The 27,540-nt window shown below is 39.3% G+C and overlaps 2 protein-coding genes across 4 annotated transcripts in view; one reads left to right on the top strand and one right to left on the bottom strand.

Moving 5' to 3' along the window:
• Positions 1-317: 317 nt before the first annotated feature.
• On the bottom strand, positions 318-24,749 carry SLC4A1AP (solute carrier family 4 member 1 adaptor protein). The gene is made up of 14 exons (XM_054978674.1): positions 24,162-24,749; positions 22,248-22,440; positions 20,202-20,324; positions 18,867-18,927; positions 16,968-17,107; positions 16,334-16,494; positions 15,903-15,972; positions 12,026-12,215; positions 11,488-11,599; positions 10,921-11,137; positions 9,499-9,588; positions 2,935-2,990; positions 1,532-1,601; positions 318-628 (listed from the first exon to the last, which is right to left on the bottom strand). Exons 1-14 carry the CDS (start codon positions 24,696-24,698, stop codon positions 579-581), a joined length of 2,070 nt encoding a protein of 689 aa, XP_054834649.1. The 5' UTR covers positions 24,699-24,749; the 3' UTR covers positions 318-578.
• Positions 24,124-27,540, top strand: part of SUPT7L (SPT7 like, STAGA complex subunit gamma) — a 20,857-nt gene continuing 17,440 nt past the window's right edge. The window contains exons 1-2 of one of the 3 annotated variants that reach the window (XM_054978696.1): positions 24,124-24,228; positions 26,513-26,610. The gene's annotated coding sequence lies outside the window, so the exon portion shown is untranslated. Of the gene's footprint in view, positions 24,229-24,729; positions 24,813-26,512; positions 26,611-27,540 lie in introns of those variants that run through there. The other 2 variants (XM_054978687.1, XM_054978704.1) reach the window with 2 other exon arrangements.

Here is a 27,540-nt window from a genome sequence, read left to right as displayed (position 1 = left end):
TAGAGGTTACTGTCTGCAATTCATGAGTCTCATGAAATGTGTTCTGGCTCATAAAAGTATTAGACAAAGTACCACAGGATTCATTTTGCCTGGAGTTATGTTTTCAAAGGAATTACAACCAGTGATCAATGTGGCTGAAGAAACAGAACGAAAGCTTCCTGTAATCAGTTACGTAAAAATACCAAACACGCACACTCTTACACACTTGTAAAATTACCATACAGGACAAATAGATGACATGCCCTCTGTCATGAAACCTATAATGTGTAGAACAGCCCATAGTTTCTCTTTTTAAAATACCACTATTGAAAGAAGCATAAGGCTTCCTGATTTTTATTGTAGAAATCCAACCTTGCTGTACATAAGTATGTCAAACCATAGCTTTCACATCTACATACAAGTTTAACACGCAATATATACACTTAGAGGAGAAAAGAAGAGTTGGCAGGCAAGTTTAAGGAATCACAAAAAGGAGTTTAAAAATAATGAACAAGATCCGTTGCTTGCTTGCTCACAATACAGTCATCTATTGAATGCTGTGCCGCAGTCCTTTATGTCCCAAAGCTACCATCTGATGTTTAATAGCCATATTTTGCATTCAGATATGTTCTACCATCACCGCTTTGACCTGTTCAATAAAGAAGGACAAGAAATGTTGTATTTCTGCTCGCACTAAGGAATGAAAACTTCCTATACAGGATTCAGCCTCGGGGGGTGCTGCAAATTGCAACTGTTCCTTTAAAAAAAAAAGAGTGATCTAGCCTCCATGGTACATACAAGAACACAGGTGGGTTTAAAAGAGTAAGACAGATACATTGAGGCAATGGTTGCAATGGTTAATAAATGGAAGCTCCATATTCAGAGGCAGTAAAACCTATGAAACCCAGTGGAAAGGCCTTGGCATTTGTGCCCAATTTGTTGGCACTCCAGAGCAACTGGCTGGCAGTTGTATGACACAGGATGCTGGACTAGATGGACCACTCATCTGATTCAGCAGGGTTCATGTTGTGTTCTTATACCTTTAAACTCTACACACATACTACATGGGGCTGTCTGAAGACAATTCAAAAACTTTTTGGTTTAGAATGCCGTTGCCAGCTTCTTGGAAGGTGTAAGTGCACACAATATCCATGCTGAAAGAATCACACTGCTCTCTATGGGGTTCTTACTAGGGAAAGATGGGATAACTTCATCCAAGTATGTTACTCTGAGCACTATGCATATGGGGGACTTAAGAGGAATTAATGAATCTGCGATGAACCTTACTAAGAGTCTCTATAAGAAACAAGACCACTAGCATAGATGAGCAGGATCTTTGTAGCACTGGGTCCCTTATTTGTAAGTTTCTCTAAAGAAGTTCTTCAAATCAAACTCTGTCCTAGCTTTTCAAGAAATGGAGAAGCAAATGTTTGGTAAGTAAGGCTATCACTTTACTGGATGACAGTTTTTATCTGTTGCTGCTATACAGTAGTTCTTTAAGATCATAGAACATCTGTTGATTTTTGATAAATAAAAAAAGACTACACATTACCCTCAGGTGGCATCCACATGCAGTAGTCTGGGTCATCTTCTGGATATTGTGAGGACACTGTGTGTTGAACCTGCGGGAAAGAATGTGAACATTAAACAACTATTAACATTGTTTTTAAGATACAGAGAGTTCAAAATAACTACATTTAAGGCTGTTGTACAGGTGGAAGAGAAAGGAGCTCAAGGCAGGAACAGAGTGTGAAGAATTCCAGGTTCAAATCTACAGAATTCACAATAAATACAGTAATAATCTACGAGATGCCCAAAGCTGGTTAACTTTCTTATAAACCTGTATTATAAATTAAACATCTTGGATTTTGGTTTGGGGAATTTTACTAACAGAAAAGGGAAACATGGTAAATCTCTTAGGAGAATAAGCTCAAATTGTTTTAAAACATATTTTACTGAGTTATGATATGACACTGTGATGCCCCTCAGCAGGAATAAAATGAAATATAACCAATTTTTTCTTTATTTTGTTTAAAGGCACTCTTGTAAATGTACATATTTTTAATACTGCATGCAGTAAAGGATCTCAGACATCCCCAGTGATAAGTTCTCCTTGTTCTAGCTGCAAATTTGTGTAATTGGTTATTTAACAAAACACTTGTTATTAAGAATATTATGACATCCATTTAATCCCCCTTCATTTTGGAAACAAAGAAAGACAAAGACACCAAATAAAAGAGTACTGCAGCCTTGCAATAGTGGCCAACAGCTCATTTGTCCCAATTGTTATCCCTCACAAATGGGTTAGTTAGTTGAACGTTTCCTTATTATCAATGAAATCTTATCAGCTGCAAATCTTTAAAAAAGGCCAGCATTGCAGGTTCCATCAAAACCTATGTCTGGTTTGCAACTACTTGTATAGCTTCCTGTAGCTTTTTATAATCAGTACTTTCATTCCTGATATAAAAACAAATGGCTCCTTTCAAAGAAACGTAACTTCCTCATTTTGCAGCAGCTGCATACTTCACCTGTGTTGTTTAGTGTGATATCTTAATATACAAAGATGATCTACAAATGGCCAGGAAATGAGACTCACAATTTGAAATGGGTTAGCAAAATATGTTTAAGATAGTTATGGCACTTGCTTGGAAACACCTAAAGACTGGAGTTATGAGAGAAACGGAAAGCAGGCAACTCACTGTGACACAAATTGCTTGTATAATTTGAATGCTCAAACCTTAACTTGGATTCTTAACTATGGTTAGCACAAACTATGGTTTGTTACTATGATGTCTGTGTTGAGTCCACAATATCAGCTTGATGCATCAAAGACATGGCTGCCGAGAAATGCTAATATCAACCTTTAAAAAAATACACATAACACAATAACCAAAAATGCAGGTTCTTGGAGGACTTCTACCTTTTTTATAGGTTTTAGTTGTTCCTGTGACTTACCTTGCTGTCAACATTAGCTTTCTTATTCTGGGACTTTTCTGTAGGTTTCTCAGATGCTAGGGAAAAACAGATAAAGTGTACTATCACTACTACTAACTTTTAACAAACAAGTTGCAGGTAAAATAAACTATAATAAAACCCAGGAAGCTGTTAATCAGAGCATTGCGCTTCCTCTGTTCCCAGCCACACAGAATGTTCTTGGCCACGGTGAACATAGTACAAACCACAAAGGGCAATACACTGGGATTATTCCAAACACAAAACAAACTCCCAGGAACAGTTCTTCAACCACAAATAGACAATATTATCTCTATCAAAGACTTAAAAAAGATTTAATCAACAATCAATCAAAGAAGAATCGAACAGTTAACATAATTCACATATCCAACATTAAATACACCGCGCCGATACAAAATCAGTGATCATCAATACAAGAAGAAACACAGTCCAAAATCATTCATCAGTTCAATAAAGTGCAATCAACGAGGGAGGGTACATCTTGGGTGTGTTTGTACATTTCAGTGTATCAATCCTACTGGTCAAATGGGAAGATGTGCTTCTTCGTGCCGTGGAATTTTCATCCAACAACTTCACCCAAGTTTTCAAAAGGTACAGAAAAAACTTTGCCCTAGCAGACGCCCTACAGATTGATTGGCCCCATCTGTTTCACACTCCCTGTGCTTCCTCATGGGCAGTCAGTAAATCTAAATCCCAAAATACAATCAATAAATATGTTTCCCAATTGTACTTCAACAATCTATAATACAATAAGAACAATAGCTACTCACAATAACACATTCCTCTTTATATTTATCCTTCCATAGCCAAGAATGGCTCGTTTCGACGGGAACTGTCTCCGCAAAGGGGCAGGGAGGCAAATCTTCCTATTTAAGGTACACGCCGTCCCTTGATCTTAAAGGGGTAAGATCACTCTTAAAGGCATGGTTATAAATAACATGACAGGTCCCATTCTAAGTTTAAACATTTCAGGCACAATGTTTGTAATTTGAAAATCCACCTGGATTCTTTAAGTATCCTATGTGGAAGTCTTCCCCCTTTGTAGGTTACCACTTCTAAAACAGAGTATCTTAAGTCCTCCACCATGTGTTTTCGATCCTTCCAGTGTGTAACTAGAGGGGCTTCTAACACTTGTCTCCTGATCTTAGAAAGGTGTTCCTGTATCCTAATACGTAGGGGTCTAACTGTGCTTCTAATGTATAATGCAGCACACAGGTAGATAATGACATATATTACCCCAGCTGCGCTACAAGTAGAGAAGTGTTTCAGATGTACAGTTCTATTCCCTCCTGATACCAGTTCCTGTCTTTCAATAGTAAGCTTACAAATGCTACAGTGGCCAGAACGATGGTGACCAATAGGCCGTGTATTTGCAGTGTAACCATCAACCATGGCACAGGAACTGGTATTAGGAGGGAATAGAACTGTACATCTGAAACACTTCTCTACTTGTAGCACAGATGGGGTAATATATGTCATTATCTACCCGTGCGCTGCATTATACATTAGAAGCACAGTTAGACCCCTACGTATTAGGATACAGGAACACCTTTGTAAGATCAGGAGACAAGTGTTAGAAGCCCCTCTAGTTACACACTGGAAGGATCAAAAACACACGGTGCAGGACTTAAGATACTGTTTTAGAAGTGGTAACCTACAAAGGGGGAAGACTCCCACACAGGATACTTTTACAGAAAGAATCCAGGTGGATTTTCTTTTTTTTTTTTTTGAAAAATTTTTATTGGGTTAGAATCCATTATTTCCACATTTACATTCAATTTTCCCCAATTTTTTCATCTCTAACCCCCTCCCTTTCCCCCCCCTTTTTGTTGACTTCCAACAGCTTTCCAACCCTTTGTCCCCTTTCCCTTACTTTTATTAGCTTCCTCTATCTAAAACAAATATATATTCTCCATTATTCTAAGCAGTACATCCTTAACTATTTTTAACATTATATGCCCAAACTGTAAGTCTTTGTTTCCATCTTAGATAAACAATTTATCCCAATTTTTCAATTTCAGATATTTCTATATATCATAAACCATATAGATCATACATTCGTTTATATCAAACAATTTGACTTATTCTCTATATATATTACTCATTCTATCTTTTTATAATAGTTCTATATATCTCTCCTCACGTAGTCAATCAATTTGACCCATCTATATCTTCAGACATTCAGTTTGGTACAAAACTTATCAGAAAAAAAGAAAATATTGTTAGTTAATCGCTCCTTATATTTAGTCCTTATAATTAATTATTTTCTCTATGTTCTGTTTGTTAACCTATATATATCTATATATATGTCAATCTATTAATCTGACTGCTTATTAATTCACATTTATCTCTTCTCCCCCCGGTAAAGTCTCCCCCCTCTACTTCAATACTTCAGTAGTTCTCAAACTGCCACAGTTTTCCTCCCACCTCCCATTTCTTCTCCAGGTATTGTTTCAGCTTCTCCCAGTCTGTGTTGAACTGCCCTGAGTCCAGATCTCTCAGTTTTCTTGTCATCTTGTCCATTTCAGCCATATACAGCAATTTGTAAGTCCAATCTTCAATAGTTGGCACTTCTTGTACTTTCCATTTTTGCGCATACAAAAGTCTAGCTGCTGCTGTCATATAAAATATCAACGTCCTGTGTTGGGCTGGAATTCCCTCCATTCCCAAGTTCAGTAGCAGGAGTTCTGGGTTCTTATTAATTTGAAATTGTAAAATTTCACTCATTTCTCTTATTATTTCCCCCCAGTACTGCCTGGCTACCTCACACGACCACCACATATGATAGAGGGAGCCCTCATGCTTCTTACATTTCCAGCATTTATTAGAAGTATTCAAATTCCCTAGCGCAATCTTCTTTGGTGTCATGTACCAACGATAGATCATTTTGTAAATGTTCTCTTTGATATTAATACATGTCGTTGTCTTCATTGTAGTTTTCCACAAGTATTCCCATGCCTCCATTGTTATTTCTTTATTAAAGTTTATAGCCCATTTCACCATTTGTGTTTTAACTATCTCATCCTCGGTATACCACTTCAACAGTACTTGGTATACCTTGGATATTCTTTTCTTATCTTCTTTAAGAAGGGTCTGCTCTAGTTCCGAATTCTCTATTCGTATACCTCCCTTTACAGAGTCCGAATTATATAAGTCTCTGATCTGTCTATACTGGAACCAATCGTAGTTAGGTGATAGTTCCTCTTGTGTCTTTATTCTAAGTTTGGATGCTTCAGTTTTAGTTATTTCTTTATACGTTAAACATTGTTGTTCATTATCAACAGCTCTCGGGTCTATCACCTCATATGGAACCACCCACAAAGGGGTTCCTTCTTGTAGATAAATTCTGTACTTCTTCCAGATTATGTATAGACTTCTCCGAACAAAGTGATGCAGGAACATCGAGTTGACCTTTACTTTGTCATGCCATAAATATGCGTGCCATCCAAATATTTTTTTATATCCCTCTAGGGCTAATAGTTTCTTGTTCTTTAATGTCATCCATTCTTTCAACCAAACTAGGCAGATTGCATCATGATAAAGTCTCAGATTGGGCAGTTGCATTCCGCCTCTTTCCTTTGCATCTTGTAAAACTTTCACTTTCACTCGAGGCTTCTTGCCTGCCCAAACAAAATCTGATATTTTCCTCTGCCATTTTTCAAATTGTTTGGAGTCTCTGATGATTGGTATTGTCTGTAGCAAAAACATTACTCTTGGTAACACATTCATCTTAACTGCTGCAATCCTGCCCAACCATGACAAATTCAATCTATTCCATTTAATCAAGTCTCTCTCTATCTGAGTCCATAGTTTTTCATAATTGTTTTTGAATAGATCTATGTTCTTTGCAGTTAATTCGACTCCCAAATATTTCACTTTACTTGTTACTTCACAATCCGTTGTTTCCATTAACAATTGTTGTTTCTGCTTAGTCATATTTTTGCATAATATCTTTGACTTCTTTTTGTTAATGAAGAAACCTGCCAAGTCTCCAAACTCCTTGATCTTATCTATCACTCTTGGCATGTTCTCCAATGGGTCCTCTACAATTAACATTATGTCATCCGCAAATGCTCTGACCTTGTATGAATAGTCCTTTATTTTTATTCCACGAATTTCATCATCTTGACGTATTTGTATCATCAGAATCTCCAATACTAAAATGAACAACAATGGAGATAACGGGCAACCTTGTCTTGTTCCTTTACTTATCGTCAATTTCTTGGTCAATTCATCATTCACCACGATTGCTGCAGTCTGGTCTCTATAAATTTCCTTAATTGCTCTGATGAATCTTTCTCCCAATTGTAGCTTTTCCATAGTGGCAAACATAAAGTCCCAGTTTAAATTGTCAAACGCTTTTTCAGCGTCTACAAAGAAGAAACCAACCTCTTTATCACAACGCTTGTCATAATATTCAATAGCATTGATCACTGTGAATCCAGGTGGATTTTCAAATTACAAACATTGTGCCCGAAAGGTTTAAACTTAGAATGGGACCTGTCATGTTATTTATAACCATCCCTTTAAGAGTGATCTTACCCCTTTAAGATCAAGGGACGGCGTGTACCTTAAATAGGAAGATTTGCCTCCCTGCCCCTTTGCAGAGACAGTTCCCGTCGAAACGAGCCATTCTTGGCTATGGAAGCATAAAGAGGAATGCGTTATTGTGAGTAGTTATTGTTCTTATTGTATTATAGATTGTTGAGGTACAATTGGGAAACATATTTATTGATTGTATTTCGGGATTTAGATTTACTGACTGCCCATGAGGAAGCACAGGGAGTGTGAAACAGATGGGGCCAAGCAATCTGTAGGGCATCTGCTGGGGCAGAGGTTTTTTTTGTTCCTTTTGAAAACTTGGGTGAAGTTGTTGGATGAAAATTCCACAGCACGAAGAAGGAGCATGTCTTCCCATTTGACCAGTAGGACTGATACACTGAGATGTACAAACACACCCAAGACGTACCCTGCCTCGTTGATTGCACTTTATTGAACTGATGAATGATTTTGGACTGTATTTACTCTTGAGAGAATGTATTGATGATCACTGATTTTGTATCGGCTTGGTGTATTTAATGTTGAATATGTGAATTATGTTAACTGTTCAATTCTTCTTTGAATGATTATTGATTAAATCTTTTTTAAGTCTCTGATAGAGATAATATTGTCTATTTGTGGTTGAAGAACTGTTCCTGGGAGTTTGTGTTTTGTGTCACGGTGAACTCATGCCAGAAATTTAGTGGGAATCTGCAAGAATTGCCATACCTCTGTCTGTCAGAAAATATTCTCAGGAAGAAAAAAATAAGAGAGTAACACTATTTTTTCCCTTTCAGAAAAAAACTGAATTTTAAAAAATATTTTAGTGTTTTATTTATTTCAAATAAGGAACACAAACAAAAGAACATAAACCATATCACACCATCTAAACCATATCTTTACAATCATTCATTACTTCACCATTTTTCTTGGAATTCCGAGATTGGCCTTTTATGTATGTTAACACATATTCATATAGCTTCCATTCCATCAAATCTGCCATCATTCTTCCTTCCATTTTGTTGTAAATACTGCTCTTGCCATGGTCACCACCATATACTTAAGTAGTTCACTATGTATTTTTGTAATATTACTTGGTAAAATATTTAATAACACATTTTGGGGTTCATCATAAACTTGAACCTTAGTATCTTGCATATCTTCATGTATTTCTATCCAATATTTCCTTGCATGTCCACCACATATGATAAAATGTTGCACCTATCTTTTGGCATTTCCAGCACTTTCCATTATAATCCTTGTTAGCTTTTGCAACATCCTTGGTGGTAATATACCATCTGAAGTACAGTTTATGCCAATTCTGTCATAAGAGTTCATATTCTGTAAATTTGATTTCTTTGGTCCATAAATTTCCCCACTAGCTCATATATTTTTTCCAAAGTTTTGCAACCATTTTATCATACAATTTTTTTACTTGTTCTGATTCTGTATCATATTGCAATAATATTTTATATACTTTTCCTAATAGGTGTTTTGAATCTCCAATGATTAATTGTTCAAAAACAGTTCTCTCTCTTAACCAGCCTCCATCTTTGATTATTTGTTCTTTGAATTTAGACACCATTTGAGAATACAAAAAGCCTGAATTTTCAAGTGGTTAATTATAAGGAAGCTATTAAAGAACCAAATGGTATTGCATCTATTCCCTTGCTTTTACTATCACTTGTTTTTAACAGAAAGGATTTACAATTTAAAAAAGGATTTGAACAAAGTTTTACTTAGAAGTTTTCTATCCTAGCAGTCTAAATATACATTTTAAAATATTGCTTCCAATCTTGTAATGTGTTAACACAGTTGAAGCCTATATATTCTTTTTAAACTGTGCACAGATCAGAACAGGACTTCAGCTTCCAATGTAGTTACTCATTTTTCTTTAATGCTCTCTAAAATCTCTCCTCTGCACCACTTTCCCTGCACAGCACGGACCTACACTATGTCTTGGGATGAGATTGCTTGGAAGATAAGCAGCTGCACAATGCTACTTACCTTGTGATTTCTTTTGCAATGCCTTGGCTGCAGACTTGCTCTCTGGTCTTGTTGCATCTTCTTGCAATGGCTCAGACAGAGGCATTATTCCTGTAAAATAGGGCCCCAGAGGTTTGGCTACCCCAATCTCTTAATGATCATGGGACCAATAATTAAACCTAAACAAATTCTGACCAAGTCAAGAAAAGAAAGTCCTATATTTTAAAAAAGAAAAATAATTCTGTACTCCAAGGTAGCTTTAAAATCAATGAAATCAGTTTTTAAAACAGTGGTTTAAAGCAACATTTCCACATAGTACAGTTACAGGAATTCAGAAATATTAATGGAGACCTAGAATTTCACTTGTGTGAGTCAGCAAGCAGGGAACATGGGCATATTAAACCTCAGTGTACTGAGTATATAGGACCTGCACAGAGAGAGATTGGTGAGTGATATAAAGAGCCCAGTTTTTCCCCTTGGGCCAAGTAACAAGCATGCATGCCAAGAGCAAAAAAGAGGACAGACCAGGAATGCCCTCTGACCACTCCGCTGCATGCTAGAACTGTGTCCATGGATGTGGTTCAAACCCAAAGCACCTATTTTCAAGGAAGTTTTACCTTGAAGTTTTCTGTCAATGATTAGCTTTACATAACCCAATGATGCTACGATAATAATGTCCAGAAAAAACAAAAACTGGAAATGTAAACTATTTTCCCTTTCACTCTAGTAAGAAAAACAGTGGAAGTTCAGATTAATGACTTTGCATGAAATACCCTTATTCATACAGCACCTAATTGTCACCTCTTCTTAGTCTGTAAACCAATAGCAACTCTTTGAGCAATGAAATACAGCAACAAGGATCTTTATCATCAGTTCAGACCTTCTAAACATTCTGAAATGGTAAAGGGTCAGCCATCACCCCAAAGCATTCCATAGCTAGTTCACATATACCTTTGACCCTAATTAACTCTTTCAGAAGTTGAGATTATTAGATATTGGCCACTGGAAGAAGAAACTGATGTTTGTTAGGTTGGAAGGAATATGGGAAAATCCCCCTCCCTTCCAAGAACAGCTCTTAGCAATTTTCTGAAACTAGGGTTGCCAGGTCCCAAGTGGGCCAAACTGGAGGATGGTGGGGCGTCGTGTGTGTGTGTTGGGGGGGCTTACACCAGCATGAGACTGCTGCCAATCGAAAGGCATTTGCTATCTGAATAGTACCTCTAGCGGTTGGAGGGGGAGCTGGGGCTACATTTTACTGTCCAATTTAGTTATATTTGCAATATTCAACAATGATGATGATTTGGTGTTTTTAGCCACTTTGTAGATTCCATGCCACAAGGTGGGATATCAACTAATAATACACAAAATAAGTAAGTCAAATCTTGTTAGCCCTTAAAGCTTCATTTAAAATGCAGGAAATTTGAAAATGTAAGAATAATTCACCCTTAGAAATTAATTCCATATCTTCATTGCTGTGCAAGTAAGAACCAGGCAGGAGACTTCCTTGTTGTGCTGTAGTTTTCATCTCTGCTTTTTGTGTGCCTTGTTCTGCTGCCTTCATGTTTGCTTCCTCTTCTTCTTCCTCCTCCTCCTCCTCTGGCTCCTCATCTTTCATATTTAATAGGTTTACAGGGATATCTGGTCGCTTCACAGGAAACTTCTAGGAGGCAAACACAAATAGCATCAAACATCATTGTTTATAAGATCTGCCATGCATAAATAGTGAACAGAATATTTCACACTGTGACAATTCAGTGATGGGGCAGTGATAAATGCTTGTTGGACCAATACAATCCTCAATAAACATAAGTAGACTCTCTATACAAGAGGAAAAACTACATGTCTAGTTGAAGATTGGACTGTTCTGTAAGGAAGTACACTTTTATGATGAGAGGCCTTTTGCAATAGAGCAAACTTTGATCCACACCAATGAATCTAAGGATAGCCAAGTGTGTCTGCAGTGGTGCAATGCAAGAGACAGTTGTGTAACCTATTAATCACTCAACTTACCCCAACAGTCCCAGTTTTCAGCTTGAATTTGCTTCCCCCTTTCATTGCACCAAACAGAGGCAAAGTTAGTTTTTTAGGCTTGCCTTCAGTTCCCAGATCTTGATTTCCAGTTCTGGAGAAGATGGAGGGGAAATGAAATAAAAACATTCAAAAAGCTTTAGTATCAAGCCTTGAGAGTGCACAGCAGTTCAGGGCAGTCCTGCAGGAAACATGAATTTTTGGTGGTCTTGGGAAAGTCACTCCTTCATGATGCTGGTATCGAGGAGCGGGGTGTCACACAACTGTACCCCACCCCCACCCCGGGTTGGGTAATGCACTAGCATTAAATATAGTTGGCCAGGGTTCTCTCTAAAGTAGGATTTCAACCTCTCTCTTTGGAAATAGCAACTTTTCAATGTCATGAAATTATGCCATATTTATCTGTTGTCATCCCTATGCTCTATTCCATATTCATTTGGTAATCAATGTCAATGAGGACAACAGTTAAAGAAAAGAATAACATACATCCTAACTATTGGGCTGTACAATCAAGACTCACTGGGATTTCAGGTCTGGCAGCGACGCAGGAGTGACCATCTTTATTAACCCTTTCAAACGCTGCTGTTCTTTCCTCAGTTCAAAGGTCCGCAAGTGAAGCTTTTTACGAGCCACGCTGTCTAAGGCACATCCTGATTTTATTTCAGTCATAAATTCATCCAAAGAATCTTGAGCTGCTGACTGGGATTGCACTACAGGAAATATATTTTAAAAATGACAAGATCCAATTTTAGTAACCAACAGGAAAAAGTGGATGCCCAAGACAATCTCTCTTAAAAAAATCAGTCAGTGGCTTAATTTTATAATGATTTGAGGTTTCTGAATCTTAAAACATCCTTACACAAATTAACCCAAAATTTCCTCAGCAATATACTTTTTCTTCCTTTAAAAACAGGGTACATACTTGTATCCTATTAGATTACTATTTGATTTAATAGTGGGAATTTGAAATATGTAGGATCAAACTTGGAGGTGGGGAGGCTTAACACAAAAGGCCTGATCTTGTTGATTCTTTATGCACATTATGAACGCTCACATTCACAGAAAGATAGGCAACCAGCCCCCCACATAAAGGGGTAGAGAAGGTGAGAAGAACTCGATCATGTCAAAACATGTGTTATCCCCTGGGTATCTTGAAGTTTTAAGTACGCTTGCATGATATATATATTTCTCCCATGAAGCATCGTCTGGACAATCATTCTCTATTGCAGTAATGAATATGGAAGAGCTTTGCTCTTTTCTGTATAGTTATACTTGGCTTAGGCTTTCATTTGTGGGAGGAAGAAATAGTGCCTTGAAGATTGCTCTATTCTGCAAAGTATTTATTAAAAGAGACAGATAACCAGAACTGCAAAAATATTGTGTTGCCAACATTTTAATTAGGCTTCTTTCAACAAAGACCGCCCCCTTCCCTGCTAGCCCCACAGGATCTGGGAAAATCATACAGTAGATCCATTTAATAGTAGGGCAGAACAGGGACTGCTGGAAATAGATCTAGGGGCAGCTCTGTTAGGTCAGCTTTTGTTGCAGTATTATTAAGACTATCAGACTGGGTTGTGTGTAAAATTCATTTAACTACTATTCCTCTGTTCTGACAAATATTAATTTAAAGCCAGCAATATGCATTACTTGATAGTTTAGAATAAAATGTATAGCTGTAAATTAAAGCCAGCAATATGCTCTACTGCAGCTACCTAGTATAGAAGTAATGGGTTGATTAAGAACATTTAATAAATTACATTCCCCCTGTATAGTCACTCAATGAATAAATGCACTGTAAGAATGACCTTTGTTTTGCTCCCTATATAAAGAAGACCTATATTTGCACCAACCCAGTGAATGTGTCATGTGCAAAGTGGTATTTTTCTAGAGATTAACTGCCAACTGGGCAAAGGTCGCTAAGCGGTCAACTTATGTGTGTATACAAGCATATCTGCAGGTGCAGTAGCATGAAGGAGGAACTATTGGGGCCTTAAAGTAGCACAATGCAGCAAAGATGCATGTGGAAGGGGAGCCACAAATGACAACCTGTCCCAAGTAAGCCCCACTTTGTTCACCTGTTCCCAGAGGTGAGCACATCCCCTCCTCCTACCTACTGAGAGTTCAACTGTACTTAGGGCAGTTTGATATTCTTTGTTCTGAAGAAGCTACAATAGTACAGTAATTCCAATGCAAGATAAAGGTTATCAATATGAAGGCAATTTGCTTCTCTGGCATATGCAACCCATGTCAAGTTAGCCCATACAAACTTAACTGTCAAACAAAACATTAAAAATGTTTTTATACAGATGCTGCAAAGTGGGAGGCTTTATCCAACTGATCCATCAGTAGTCTGTTTAGAAGGATTTAAGAAGCTGTCTGCAAACTATCTCAACTCCAACAACTACTTAATCTCTAGGGATATATGGCAAAAAAGAGTAATTCAGCCTGTCATTCATTCAGCTTTTCTGATCCACTACTATTCTTTAGGGCTGTGAAGTTAAGCACTCAGAGAAAGCCAGGGGCTTGAAAACCATTAGAGAAGCTTACATGCAACAGCGGTGAAAGACTGCCAAGTGCTGTGACAACAACAGTTTATCAGTGGCATTTTGTGTCTCAGCAATCTCTTACCTGTCAGCATGATAAACATGACATACCAATTTAACAGAAGACAAAAACTCAGTCCCTAGTGTTAACCTAAAGAGACCACATCTCTATGTTTTACTACTTGAAAGTTGAATGTCTGCATTATCCCAAGATTTTCTTTAAGCTATTAATCAATTATCTCAAGTTCTTCTTCTGAGGTAGAAGAATACTCATTTTAGGACAGAACATAAAGGTGGGAACAGATGGCACTGTACTTTTAGATGTATGGGTTTAGTTGTTTGTATTACCGATTTTAATGTTTGTATTTATATTAATAGTGTGTTTATATGTATGGTAAACCACCTCGAGCACTAAATATGGTGGAGAGGCAGTATATAAGTTAAATAAATAAGAAGCCGTTAGTGCTTGAATATTATATAGATGAACTTTACTGAACAGAACCATCTATCTCTGCAACAATTGCAATAAACAATTTCCTTCAATTCCAGAGGGAAAGTTTAGGATCTCTAAACCAGGATCCCTACAAATAGACCCTAAGACTTTTTAAACAATATCTTCTTACCTAGCTGCTGGAGATCTAGCTAAAAAGTATCCAGTTCAGTTTTTTTAAGCCCCCCCCCCTTCTGTCTACTCTGTGGAATGGAGCATGGCCAGCCTTCTACAGAAAGCATCATCAAGTTTTCAGAGGCCACTACAACCCAGTCATCAGGTAATACAACACAGCTTCTGAAGATAAAGGCTATCAGAGTCAACTGTTTGGGTACCATATGCACATCCCTGCCCTAGCTGAAGTAATATTCTTTAGGAGAGCCAACATCCATTATTTGAAGACATGAAGCTGCCACACAAACCATCAGTCTATCAAGATCCGTCTTGCCTATTCTGATTGGTAGCAGCTCTCCAATCTCAAGCAGAAATATTTCACATCACCTGCCACCGGATTCTTTTAACTGGAGATGCCGGGAATTGAACCAGAGACCTTCTGCATAAAAGGCAGATGCTTTATCACTGAGCCATAGTCCATCCCTAAGGTAACTCAAGAACTGAGTCTGCTCTGAGGAAGGTCATCGGTGCTGCCCCATTTTATTTTTATTAATTTCCAGTTATCTGACATCAACAGCAGTATTGAAGAAGGGGTGAGAGTACTAGCATTTGGGAAGCTTGCCCCATCATTCAGATCCCAACAGATGCTGGAGCCCCCCCCCCGCCCCCACCGTGTTTTAAAAAAACCGCTGCACTTTGCCAATTGGCCTGAATTAAAAATACCCAGAAGGCTGGCCAAACTACAGCAACAGAAACACAAAATGCAAGACTGAAAAACAAAGCTAGAAGAGCAAGCAGCAAACATCCCTCACCTTCTGCTCCACACTTATGCTGCCCATTGTGATGGATTTTAATTGTAAGTTGCTCTGGGAGCCAGTCTGGATAAAAAATAGTAATTCATAGACATTCTAACTACCAGCCCAAAATATTTAACATAACTTCCAACCTTGGCCTCACCTATAAGTAATCTAGATACATTTTGGGTGGAATTCAGAGAGCCTCCTCGTGTGAGCAGAATATACTCCTGATGAGAATGACCCAGGGGATTCCTGCCCATTCCCCATAGCTACAGTTCATACAAGTCCACTGGATCCCCTAACCTTTGGCAGCAGCTTTTAGAGGGTACAAGAGGCTGCCATGGGAAAGAAATACATGAAAGCCCAGCTGCTCAAGCAGAAGGTTCTTGGGATCCTACTTTATGCACTTCTGTTTGCTATCCTCCCCAAGCTTTTTTAAAAAATTGGCCTTACCTGTCCTTGAAGATTTCAGTTTGTCAGCTATCTCAGACAGTTCTCTCTCAGTTGCACTTAATTTTGCAACCTGCCATCAATACACAAGAAAATCCACATTAAAAACAGATGCAGTTCCAGGACAAATCTAGAATTTAAAAGAGTTAGTCAGGAAAATATTTTTTAAATGTCTTATACGGTTGCCTAAAATAAAAAATGACACCAGCTGAGAGGACATGGGACAAAATAAAATGCCACCATCTAGAAGGTCATGCCCTCAGCTACTGCCCACCAAACCTCAGAGGTGAGGGATACCCAGAGCAAAGCTTCAAATGATGATCAGATCAGGCAGGTTCATAAGGAAGCAGCCGATCCTTCAGAAACCCATTTCAGAAGTCGGTGCTAAATTGAATCTTTCACTTTGGGTCAGGGATAGGTGAAGTTGGTCTTACCAATGAATCATATGTTTCTGGTTTCTCATCTATCTTCCCAGCTTTCTTCATTCTGTTCAGCCTTTTCTGCTCAATAACTCCAGTCCGATCAAGGAATGTGTCATCATCACTATCATAGAAGTCTTCCTCTTCCCAATTCTTTGCTTTTCTTTTCCGTGACACTATGGAGAATCAGATGACAAAAAGGTATGGCAGCTGGACAATATCATGAATACCAATACCTTGAAGCCTATAATTGATCTGTGCTTTATCTGTATACCTTAAAATCAATAAGACAGTGATAGTCTAACCCTCTTAGCTCTATTCTTAAAACAGCCGAACATGTACTGCATGTACAGGTATGTTACCACAAGGGTGGTTGACAGAATAAAACAAGATAGCCCCATGTGTGCTACAATGAGCTTCTTGAGAAAAAGGGAAATATATGTATGTAATAAATAAAGAACACAAAACAACATTTAAATTTATCCTGCAAGGTTGCATGTTAAGGGCAAAGCTAGACATTACAGCATACATGGGGCCTACATGTAGACATCAACACCATTTTAAAGAAGAATTCAGTCATTAAAATCATGAAGGCCTGATCAAGATCCTACAAGCCTTGAAGACCAAATGTTTGCCCAGTTAAACCTACCTGCCTCCTGCCGCAGCACACCCCTCGCATCCAGTATTCTGCAAGCTTCCAGTGCACACTGGATCATTGCTTCTTTTTTCTTCCCAGAATGAATGGCCTCTGCCACAAGTTGCTTTCCTGAAACATCATCTACGGGCAGCCTGTTCAATTTGGAAAGTTATAGTACAAAGCAAAGTCAACAGTGCTGAAATCTTTGCTTAGTTTCTGCATATGCATACTACTGAGAATTACCCTTCCATATAGTCTCAAACTCATTGGTTACCAAATATCTTACAATTCGTTTTTGTAAAACTTGTAATGAAAGTATTATAGATAGGGGCAGGCTAAAAGAGGAACTCACTTTCAAGGAGTTGTTTCAAAAGGGAAAAAGTGTGAGCCAACTTAAGAATCATTGCCCTGGCACTAAAATAGTAGCTGGCCCTCAGTGATTGCATCACATAGCCAAATTTGACTGGCTACGCAAAGTACTGACTTAGTCTGAGTGATACCCATCTTACTGTGATAACCCATGCAGCTAATCAAAGATGCAGTAAGGAGAAGAGAAAAATGGCCTGAGCTACAGCAAAGTGTGTGGCTGACACTCCTCTGAACTTATCTGAACAGCAACCCCATGAAATAGGTTAAAAGGAAGTACTTCTTCACCCAAAGAGTGATTAACACATGGAATTCACTGCCTCAGGAGGTGGTGGGAGCTTCAAGCATAGACAGCTTCAAGAGGGGATTGGAGAAACATATGGAGCAGAGGTCCATCAGTGGCTGTTAGCCACATGGTACTCTCTGTCTAGGGCAGTGATGCTCTGTATTCTTGGTGTTTGGTGAGGGGCAATCAGTGGGAGGGCTTCTAGTGTCCCTTCCCCACTGGCAGACCTCCTGAGGACACCTGGTTTTTGGCCACTGTGTGACACAGAGTGTTGGACTGGATGGGCCATTGGCCTGATCCAACATGGCTTCTCTTATGTTCTTAGGTTAGGCTGAGAGTTTGTGACTGGCACAAAGTCACCAGCAAGCTTTCATGACACGGCAGAAATTCAATCCCGGGTATCCCAGATCCTAGTCTGATACACTAACCAATTACACCATGCTAGTGGGGCAAGATATGTTTCCATGATCCAAACTATAATTTTAATAAGTGGGCTCAGAAAGGGCCATTTGGGTTTTTAATATTTATTTTGCATATTAGAAACAAAAGTATTACAATATTTAAGAATTATATATTTCTGTCACAAGTGGTGCTCGATTTGAAAACATTTATGTTCATTTTTATCATTTTTTTTTGTAGGAGAGTCTTGAGCATATAACTACAGAACACCTCAGATTCTGACATTAAAAGCTCCCTTCAGTAAACAGTCCTGATAATCCACTACGTTGATATGCTGTAGCACCTTATGATGAACAAAAGATTCAGACTGCTCAATTCTTTCCAAGTTATTTTCCCATTCTTATCAGTGAAGCAGCCCAATGTGCCCAGCTTGGCACTAGCACATGAGGGCTTGGGAGCTAAGCAGAGTCATCCATGGTCAGCACTTGGATGGGAGACTGCCAAGGAAGATTGGGGTTGCGACAGGCAATGGTAAACTACCTCTACTCATGTCACGCCTGGAACTTCCCAGGAAGGGACTACCATGAGTTGGTTCTGACCCAACAGCACTTTCTTCGTCTATGAAAGCATGGACAAGTTAAAAGCAATTGTAGTCAACAGTTAGCACTTAATAGGGATAGGAGACTCCAGGCAATAAATGAGGCTGTGATCAATACTCTTACATTTCACTGAGATGCTGAAATTCAGTTCTAGTTTGGTTTTTAAGAGACATATTGAATATACCACTCTCCCCAGCCTCCCTGGAGGAGGGATAACATTGTACAACATTGTTTCATATCCAAGTATATATACATACATACTTCACCCTACAAAGCCAGGTGCCAGTTCCATGGGCATCAAATTCATACTCTAGTTCTTCACCTAGACAGAAAATGGGTGGTGGTGGGGAGGAAATGTTAGCATACTTGTATACATTGGGTTGAATCCAAGGAAGCCTGACTGGAACAAATTCAAGGAATGGATTTTTCTCTCTTCCCTTGCAGACTCCAAAAGTCACTTCTTAAGAAAGTTCTTTGGGAGATGCAAAAAGCTGCAGAAGGAAGGCAGAAAGATTCATTCTGTGAACTTGCGTCATATGCAGCTGACTGGATCTTATGCATTACTAAAAGAAGATAATTCTGATTTAAAACTGCCCCATTAAAATGTTATACACACAAAAAATTATTTGGCCATAACTATAACTTGTACACAAATGGAAGACCCCCCCCCCTTTATGTCATACTTGAGGAAAAATCAAGTCTTGCATTTGAGTAAATACTGTACTGGGTTTCTCTGGTAAAATGGACAGCCTGCATTAAATTTAGTAAGCTATAGTTTGACTTTCTAGTTAAATCTTTCTCAAATGTGAGACATTATTCTACATAATTAGCTACTGACAGATGTTCAGCCTAAACAAATCATTTCAATTATTAAATATTAATCAATAAGTCCTTGTAATCTACTGTCACTAGACATCACAAACATTTCTGGATGTTATCTTGAAATTATTATGACAGATAACTCCACTTGAACCCATTCAGTAAAATTCAAACTAATAAACAAATGCTGGAGCAAACCTTTACAGAGATTCCAGACACTTCTAAGAATTTAATGAACTAAAGCACCATAATGGAGCTTTAGCTGATTAATTAATTTACATTTTTCCAGTTTGGTATAGGAGAGCCAATATGGTATAGGAGAGCTGGTTTGGTGTAGTGGTTAAGAGCGCAGGACTCTGATCTGGAGAGCCGAGTTTGATTCCGCACTCCTCCACTTGAAGCCAGCTGGGAGACCTTGATCAGTCACAGCTTCTAGGAGCTCTCTCAGCCCCACACACCTGACAGGGTGTTGTTGTTGTGGGGATAATGATGACATACTTTGTAAACCACTCTGAGTGGGTGCTAAGTCATCCTGAAGGGTGATATATAAATCGAACGTTGTTGTTGTTGTTACATTAGACCAAGATGTGGAATTTAGTGGCCTCAACACCAACACTGAAGTTGAACAGAAAGTCACACATTACACTTCATGTGCTGAAACATCCTATAGGGTTTCAATATAAAACCACACACTCTGGAAACAAGCATTGTTATGTAATACAAAAGGACTTGCATACATATGTGCCCAGCTGACAAGATGACAAATATCACACATACCTTCTCTGTCAAAAAACCCTTGCAGTGCCTTCTTAGGATCTTTCAAATAAAAGGCTTCTTGTTCTTCTTGAAACTCAATTGCGATTGGATTTTCTTCACCCTCCTCTTCCTCTGCATCTTCACCTGGAAGATAAGGATAGGTAAAATTAGTAATGAGAGCTCAAGTGGGAATCAGTCAGATGCAAACTCTTTTAAAAGGAAAAAAATATTGTTATGACATCATTTGAATTTGAAAACAACACAAAAGGTTTTCTTTAAGTTCACCAGTAATGTTTCAGTTGCACATAAAAGGCATGATTCATCCACATATGGCCTGAGAAGGACAGGGTGACTGGTGAACATGTATACCATTGCAAGCAATGGCTGGCACACTATGGTGAACATAAACCTAGGAGAAGAGAGGGCACACCATATGCCAACCTCTTCCAGCAGATGCAGCTCTAGACCTGACCTACACGTCATGCCATTATTGCTACACCAGAGTAAATGGGACTAAGTAAATAAAGTAAAAATTAATGAAATTTAGAACAGTTTTACTACAATCCGAGTTCTTTTTTTCTTCATTCTACTGACTACCTATTCAAGAACTAAAACATCTAATGGACTAGAAATGTATGAACTCTGCACTCAGAGTTATGTAAAGGATTGTGTGTGCATTTTTTAAAAAAACAATTCTGTCTATATGTTGGCTAAACTAGCATGCCCAAAAGAGCAGACACTGATAAAGCCTGGCTACTAAAACCTGCTCTCCTCTGAGCTTTGAAATTCCTCTCACTGTAGGGAGGATGGCTCCATATTTATCTTCCCTGCAGGTGCCACAACTTCGTAGAGCGCTCTCTCTGGCCAGGTGTAATGCTATACCCTCGGCCATTCTATATGGCAGATTTAACAGATTAGCCTATTCAGCTAGATGCTGTTTATGTGAACAAAATGTGTTGAGTCAATTACACATGTTCTTTTGCATTGTCATTTGTACACTGGTATACATCAAACATATTTAAAATCTGTTCTAGCTAGTATGATGGATTGCTCTGACTCGCTCAAAGTCTATAGACTGTTGAATGATTCCTTTTCTGATGTCACCGAGAAGGTGGCTAAGTTTCTCCATTCTGCTTTGAAGTTGTGTCAAAGGATATCACAGAAATAAGTTACAATCGTATTTATGTATTTGTATGTAGTAGCCTTTTAATTTTTGTTTTTCTTTTTGTAAGTGGATAACCTGAATTGTTGATATATGCCAATAAAGGCTAACTTGAACTTGATATCTGTGCACTTCATTGATCATAGTTTATTTCAGACGTTAGGAACTTAAAACCAGTATTTTATGCATCTCTGCTTCTTTCAGGATAAGTTTCGTAAGAAACTTATCTGCCATATAGAATGGCCAAAAGCATAGCATTACACCTGGCCAGAGAGAACGCTCTACAAAGTTGTGGCACCTTCAGAGAAGATAAATATGGAGCCATCCTCCCTTATTATTTACATGTTTTCAGAACATGTAAATAAGCAAATAGTTACAAAATTGTCAAATTGTTTTAAGGAGATTAACCTATAACTTTAAATTTAAAATATTAAAAATTTAAAGAATTACATCAACTATGATTCTCTCTCTGGATATTGTTAAAGCTTTAATATACTGCAGATCAACACTATAATGGCATGTATGCAATACACAGTTCAGGTAAAACATCTGTCAACTGCTGCATTGTCTCCTTGCTACTGTTTGTTATTTAAATTTGTGGATCTTTATTGCTTTAAGGTACTGGGAACATGAAAAATGTCAAAGACACATATTAAGAATGTGATCCAATAGTACAGCAGCTAAACCTTGCCCACATGCATACTGATCAAAGATACTACAAGGCCTGAGTAAATGAAGAATTCACTTCTCATTCCTCTGTAGTTAAAGATATGAATGAAAGATATGCTTTATAAATTTACACCACAAAAGTATCCCTTCTGGAGGCTACAGTATAGATCAATCCTCAGAAATCCCGGAAGAGTTTAGTAATTTCTCCAAGAACTCTGTAATACATTGTCTCTTACCCATTCCCCAAGAGCAACTCAAATCATTACTCCAACTGTTTTCACTTCTCTGTTCATCCTTTTCTTTTTTGTCTTCTTCATCAGAATCATCACCCAGCATCGCTTTCTCTAATGTTGCCTGTCGCTGCTTGCGCAGTTCTTTTAATTGGGTGACAGTTAGTTCTGATTCAGGCTCTTGATCCTCCTCTGGGCCCTGCAGAGTAAATTACAGACACCACCACAGAATTACGTTACTAAATATATTGACAGCATAATCCTAGACATGGTTCTACCTGTATTTAGGATTACAGTCCAAGTTTCTTAAAACTGTAGACATTCAATTACCGTAGACATACAATTACTATTTGCAATGTACTCAGACTAGATGTTAGATATAAACTGTTTCCGTTTCCTTTACTTTAAATTGCTTGCAGTACAATACAATGCACTCTTTGCAATGAAAATAAAAATTAAGCTTGCATTTACTGCAACATCTCTCCATCAATATTTAAAAAATATATGTGGGGGAAGATGCCTGAAAATGGCTGTAGATACATGAATTATTTTGGAAAGGTCAAGTGGAAAGTGAAATGCAAGAACACTGGACCTTTGCAAGATTACAAGGCTCACTCTGACTTGACCTTACTGACACTCAAGACGTACACATTCCATTGTTTTCTATTTCCTTACACCATTTTAAATGTGTGAGCAGGGTAAGAATAAGAAGTCCTAAAACTGCACTACACCTAACATAGTACACCCAGTTGGTAGATATTTCGTTACCAATTATTACATAAGAAACTGGTCAGATAAGTACCCTACCCCTTACAGCCAACAAAATCTTAAGTATTTGAATACTGCTTCTAATTGTTGTTTGCAGAACAGACATTAATAATGCTCTACTGAAAATAGATTAAAGATTTTCTTTCCCATTCTATAGTACTTCCTACTCTACAGGCTTGCTTAGTACAATAGGATGCAGATCCCCCCTCTTAAATCAAAGTAGTAATAAATGACAGGCTAAAAGCTAAAAGAGCCATATAGCTCTTCTTAACTGGGGAGTTTTTTCAATGCATCTATAATCTTCAGTGCATTTAAACCGGTTGGGTGGGGGAAGGGGATTATGGTTTAATTATTTATTTACAGCCTGCTTCTTACTGACTGACACTCAAGGCAGATTCCAAAATACAGAAAATAACTCCATCACTTAACACATCCAGTAATTACACAATAGGACTAGGAGGAGTGAAATTAGGAAATACAAACTGAAAACTTTCTAAGGCATGACATACAATAAGCGATTCTGAGACTAGATTATAAGAGGCAAAACCTTTTATACACAGCAAAAACCAAAATGACATACACACTAAACCTTGTGATAGTATATCACCCGATTCCCTTACTTTAAAAAAGCACCCTCCTAGGCTGTTCCATTATACTGCAATCCCTTCATAAAAATGCCCTCTTGAATATTTCTGCTTTATACATTCTACATAACAGTATATATGGGGAAGCCTTTCGGACCTCCTCAGTAAGTTATTCCACAAGGCTGGTGTCACCACAGAGAATACACACGTACAGGCAGTTGTCAATCTTACCTGTTTGCAGTGTGGCACCTGCCAGAGGCTTTGCTCAAACGAGCAAAACTGTCATAGGACAACAGGAGAAGGTCCTGCAGGTATGCGTGGCCAAGGCCATTAAGGGTTTTGTCATCACCTTGAATTGAACTTAATGGAGTAACTGCAGAATGGGCATGGCACGCATGCTCAATGTACTGCTATGTAACCACTCCACCAAGCTCTCTCTGCCCAGACCGACCAAAGACAAGCAGCCTGAAAGCCCCACACGCCATCCCTTCCTTATCAACCAGTCCGCCCGCCCACAGCGTTAACAGCCCCACAAGAGGGTCGCAGAAGGATGTCCCGGCTACCTGACCTGCAAGACGAAGAGGCGGCTGCTTCCCCCGAAGCGCAGGACGTGGCCAACTCGGACGCGGCAGTAGGTGCGGGGCGGGATGCGTGCTTTGTTCAGAAAGGTCCCGTGTGCGCTGTCCAGGTCGTAGGCGTAGAGGCCAGGCTCGGGAGCCTGCCGTTCCTCCCCGGCGGGGAGCGGGGGGCAGCGCTGGATGACGGCGTGGTGCCGCGACACCGACGGGTGTGCCAGGGAGAGGTCGCAGCTTGGAGCGCGCCCCACCAAGAACCAACTCTGGCCGCCCAGGCCGACGCTCCCCAGCACCGCACCGCCCTTCACCGTCTCTAGGCTGTAGAGCGAGGAGTCCTCGGTCGGACAGCCGCCCCAGTGAGGCTCCTGATAGCAAAGGGGCGGCGCGGGCGGACAGGGACCTTGGGCGGGCCCCGCCGGAGGACGGAGAGCTGCCTCAGTAGCCTCCTTTTCCCGCAAAGGGAACAGCGGAGGGAGGACCGGCTTCTTGAAATCTTCACCCATCCCAGCTTCTTCCTCGATTTCCGCCATCTTAAACGCCCGACTTTCAAATCGGCCCCCCTGGCAAACCCTTTCCCTGGCAGATTAGTTCCGGGAAGTGCGCACCGCGGCGAAGGGCTCGACTTTGCTCAGGCCCCGACAGAGGTAAAGGGGTCGGGCGGGGGAGGATGCTGTAGGGCCCGCAGAGAGAGGTGGGGCGGTGTTTGGTATGTTCGGGATGCGCGGAGTAGGAGAGAGGGGGGGAAGGCGCGGTGCCGTAAGCGAAGGGTTCCTGTGGTTCTTCCCGAGTGTAGGCGTTAAAGGGGCTGCCTAATTACTCTAGGATACGAGGAGGGATTGGAATGGAGGCCTTGATGCTCCGTTGTCCTTCTGCAAGAGTTCTTTACGCACCTGCAGACTCACTGCCGCCTTCTACACTACTTTGGTGCAGTCGCTCTTTCCGAGTCTCCTCTTGTCTTCCTTTCAGATCGGTTGCCCTGGAGTGGCTCCCACCGTTACACAAATTTTGTATTTAGGACTTAATCATCAGCTTTCCTGTCCAACTTGGGAGTTAATTCCAATGAGTTCACTTAACAGGGCTTCCCAAGAAAACCCGGAAGCAATTAACAGGGCAATCCTGTGAACACTTTCCTGGGAGTGTGGTGGAGGAGAATGCCTTCAAGTCATAGCTGACTTATGGCGAACCCTGGTGAGAGTTTCATGGCAAGAGACTAACAGGTGGTTTGTCATTGCCTGCCTCTGCAACCCTGGTCTTCGTTGGAGGTCTCCCATCCAGTAAACCCCATTGAATTAGACCTCAGTAGTTCTATTTGGGATTACTCTCTTAGTTTACCTTTCAACATGTGCTTCAGGTAGGGGTGTTAAGGTAGTTGGATGCAGGAGCACTTACTTTAAGCAGAAGAGCCAAGAAAAGATAACCACTCTTGAATAGGGATATCATCTGACTGCCCTTCTCACACATGTACTGTTACTTGAAGGACTGCGTCCTCTAGGACAGCCAGCCATATAAGATCCTTCTCCCCAACCCTGTTCTTTGTGAAACAGGTGACAGCTAGAGATTTTTTTTTCCAGTGGTGGTGCCTTGCCTTGGGAATGCTTGCCTGATGCCAAAGTATTTCTCTTTACCTGTCTTTTAATTGCCTGGTTATCTTTTTTAAAAACGTGTGTTTTTATGATCTTATTGTGTTGCTTATTTTGTTTTTGTGAGTGGCCTTGAGCTGTTGTCTGGAAAGGGAGTATGTATGTTTTTTTTTTAATAACAAGATTTTATTAGTTATATAAAAGTAACAATAACAATAAACATTAAATAGCACATACATGAGGTGATGTAATAGTTGTACAAGATTTCAAGTATAATGAGAAACATTTAAAACATTTGTTTACTGTAGCATATTTGGATGACACACAGAAAAATTTACAATATGTAGGTATAGATAGTTCAGTTCGTAGTGCTAGACTTTCAATATATCCTGATAAAGATGATTAGGAGGAAGTGTTTTGGTTTTATCAATAAAAATCTAAGAAAGACCACCATTTTTCGTAATAGTTAGATGTAGAGGAGTTAACAGATAAGTTGTCTGTTATTTTATCTATAATAAGTTGGTCCCACACTCTGGAGTACTAGTGATTCAGAGTATGTATGTTTTCTAAACAAATCTTGTTTGAGTGATGGAGAGCTGAGGCTAAGATAGTATGACTGCTGTTAAGTCAACATGTCACAATTAGCTTTCTGTGGACAACCAAGGTAGTAAATAAACACCTCAACTGGTATTTTGTATATTTTAGTTGATGTTGTTACTAATCGATGTTTAGTCTTGACTGTTCATAGTTTAACTGTCTCACAGTACAGAGCTGGGGATCTGATCAGCACAAGTAAAAAGAGAAGGATGGAGGACATCTCTCAACATGTGAACTAAAACTGTACTTTTGGGGAAATGGAATGGTAAGGTGGACAATTGTATATTAGAGTACTCTGGGATCTTTTATGAAAATGGATACTGTATAAATCACTTTACTGCCCAGTCCATTCTTGGACCATTGATAACTCTATTCTTATTTGGAATTAAATTTACTTCTTTTTGTATCTTTGCAACCATCTCCCACATCTCTGCCATTTTATATCCTACATCCACTATAGAATGATACTCGTTGGCTAAGGCAAGGAAGCCACAGTTTTTAGGTAGTTGTCTAAGAACCTATGAGTTAGAGCCAAAGTAAATGTGACAAGGCAGCCATGCTTGTTTACTCATGTGTTTGCCACATTTGTGTATAGCATAATAAATATGTGTTATCTGTAAGGGAACAGTGTTTAACTCTTCCCTGCATTACCTCTCCTTGCTGTGTGGTTTTAGACACTTTTCTCCCAAACTGACTCGCTTCTGGAATTAAAACTGTGTGGTGATGGTGGTGTCCCCCCATAGAACAGAGAGTTGGATTTGTATTTTGAGTGTCGTGTTCATGTCCTGTCTTTGCCATTGATTCATTATATGGTTTTGGGTACTGCCTTGTAAGCTCAGGATCTCCTCTCTAATAGTAGTGACTTATTTCAAAAGGTTATGAGTAGAGATGGGCACAAACAGAAAAAAACTAACATGATGTTTGTTGTTCATTGCCATCCATGAACAGGGACTCACGAACACTTACGAGCATGACCTGTTCATGAACATGTCCGTGGTTGGATGTTCGTGGGGGCCAGCAGGCTCTCCAGCCATCATCCAAGTTTGGTCAAGATCCCTACTGCACTGCTCTCAGAAACCTGACCTGAGCAGGCACCAGGAAAGATACCAATAATAAATAATAGCTTGGCCCCAGAGCCTGGCAGCAGCCCTGGAACTTGAAGGGGTAGATCCCTACCGCACCACTCCCAGAAACT

This window comes from Eublepharis macularius, chromosome 1 (assembly GCF_028583425.1).
Source record: "Eublepharis macularius isolate TG4126 chromosome 1, MPM_Emac_v1.0, whole genome shotgun sequence".
NCBI lineage: Eukaryota > Metazoa > Chordata > Lepidosauria > Squamata > Eublepharidae > Eublepharis > Eublepharis macularius.
The sequence above is the reverse complement of the archived record's forward strand: the minus strand, read 5'-3'. Positions and strand labels throughout refer to the sequence as shown.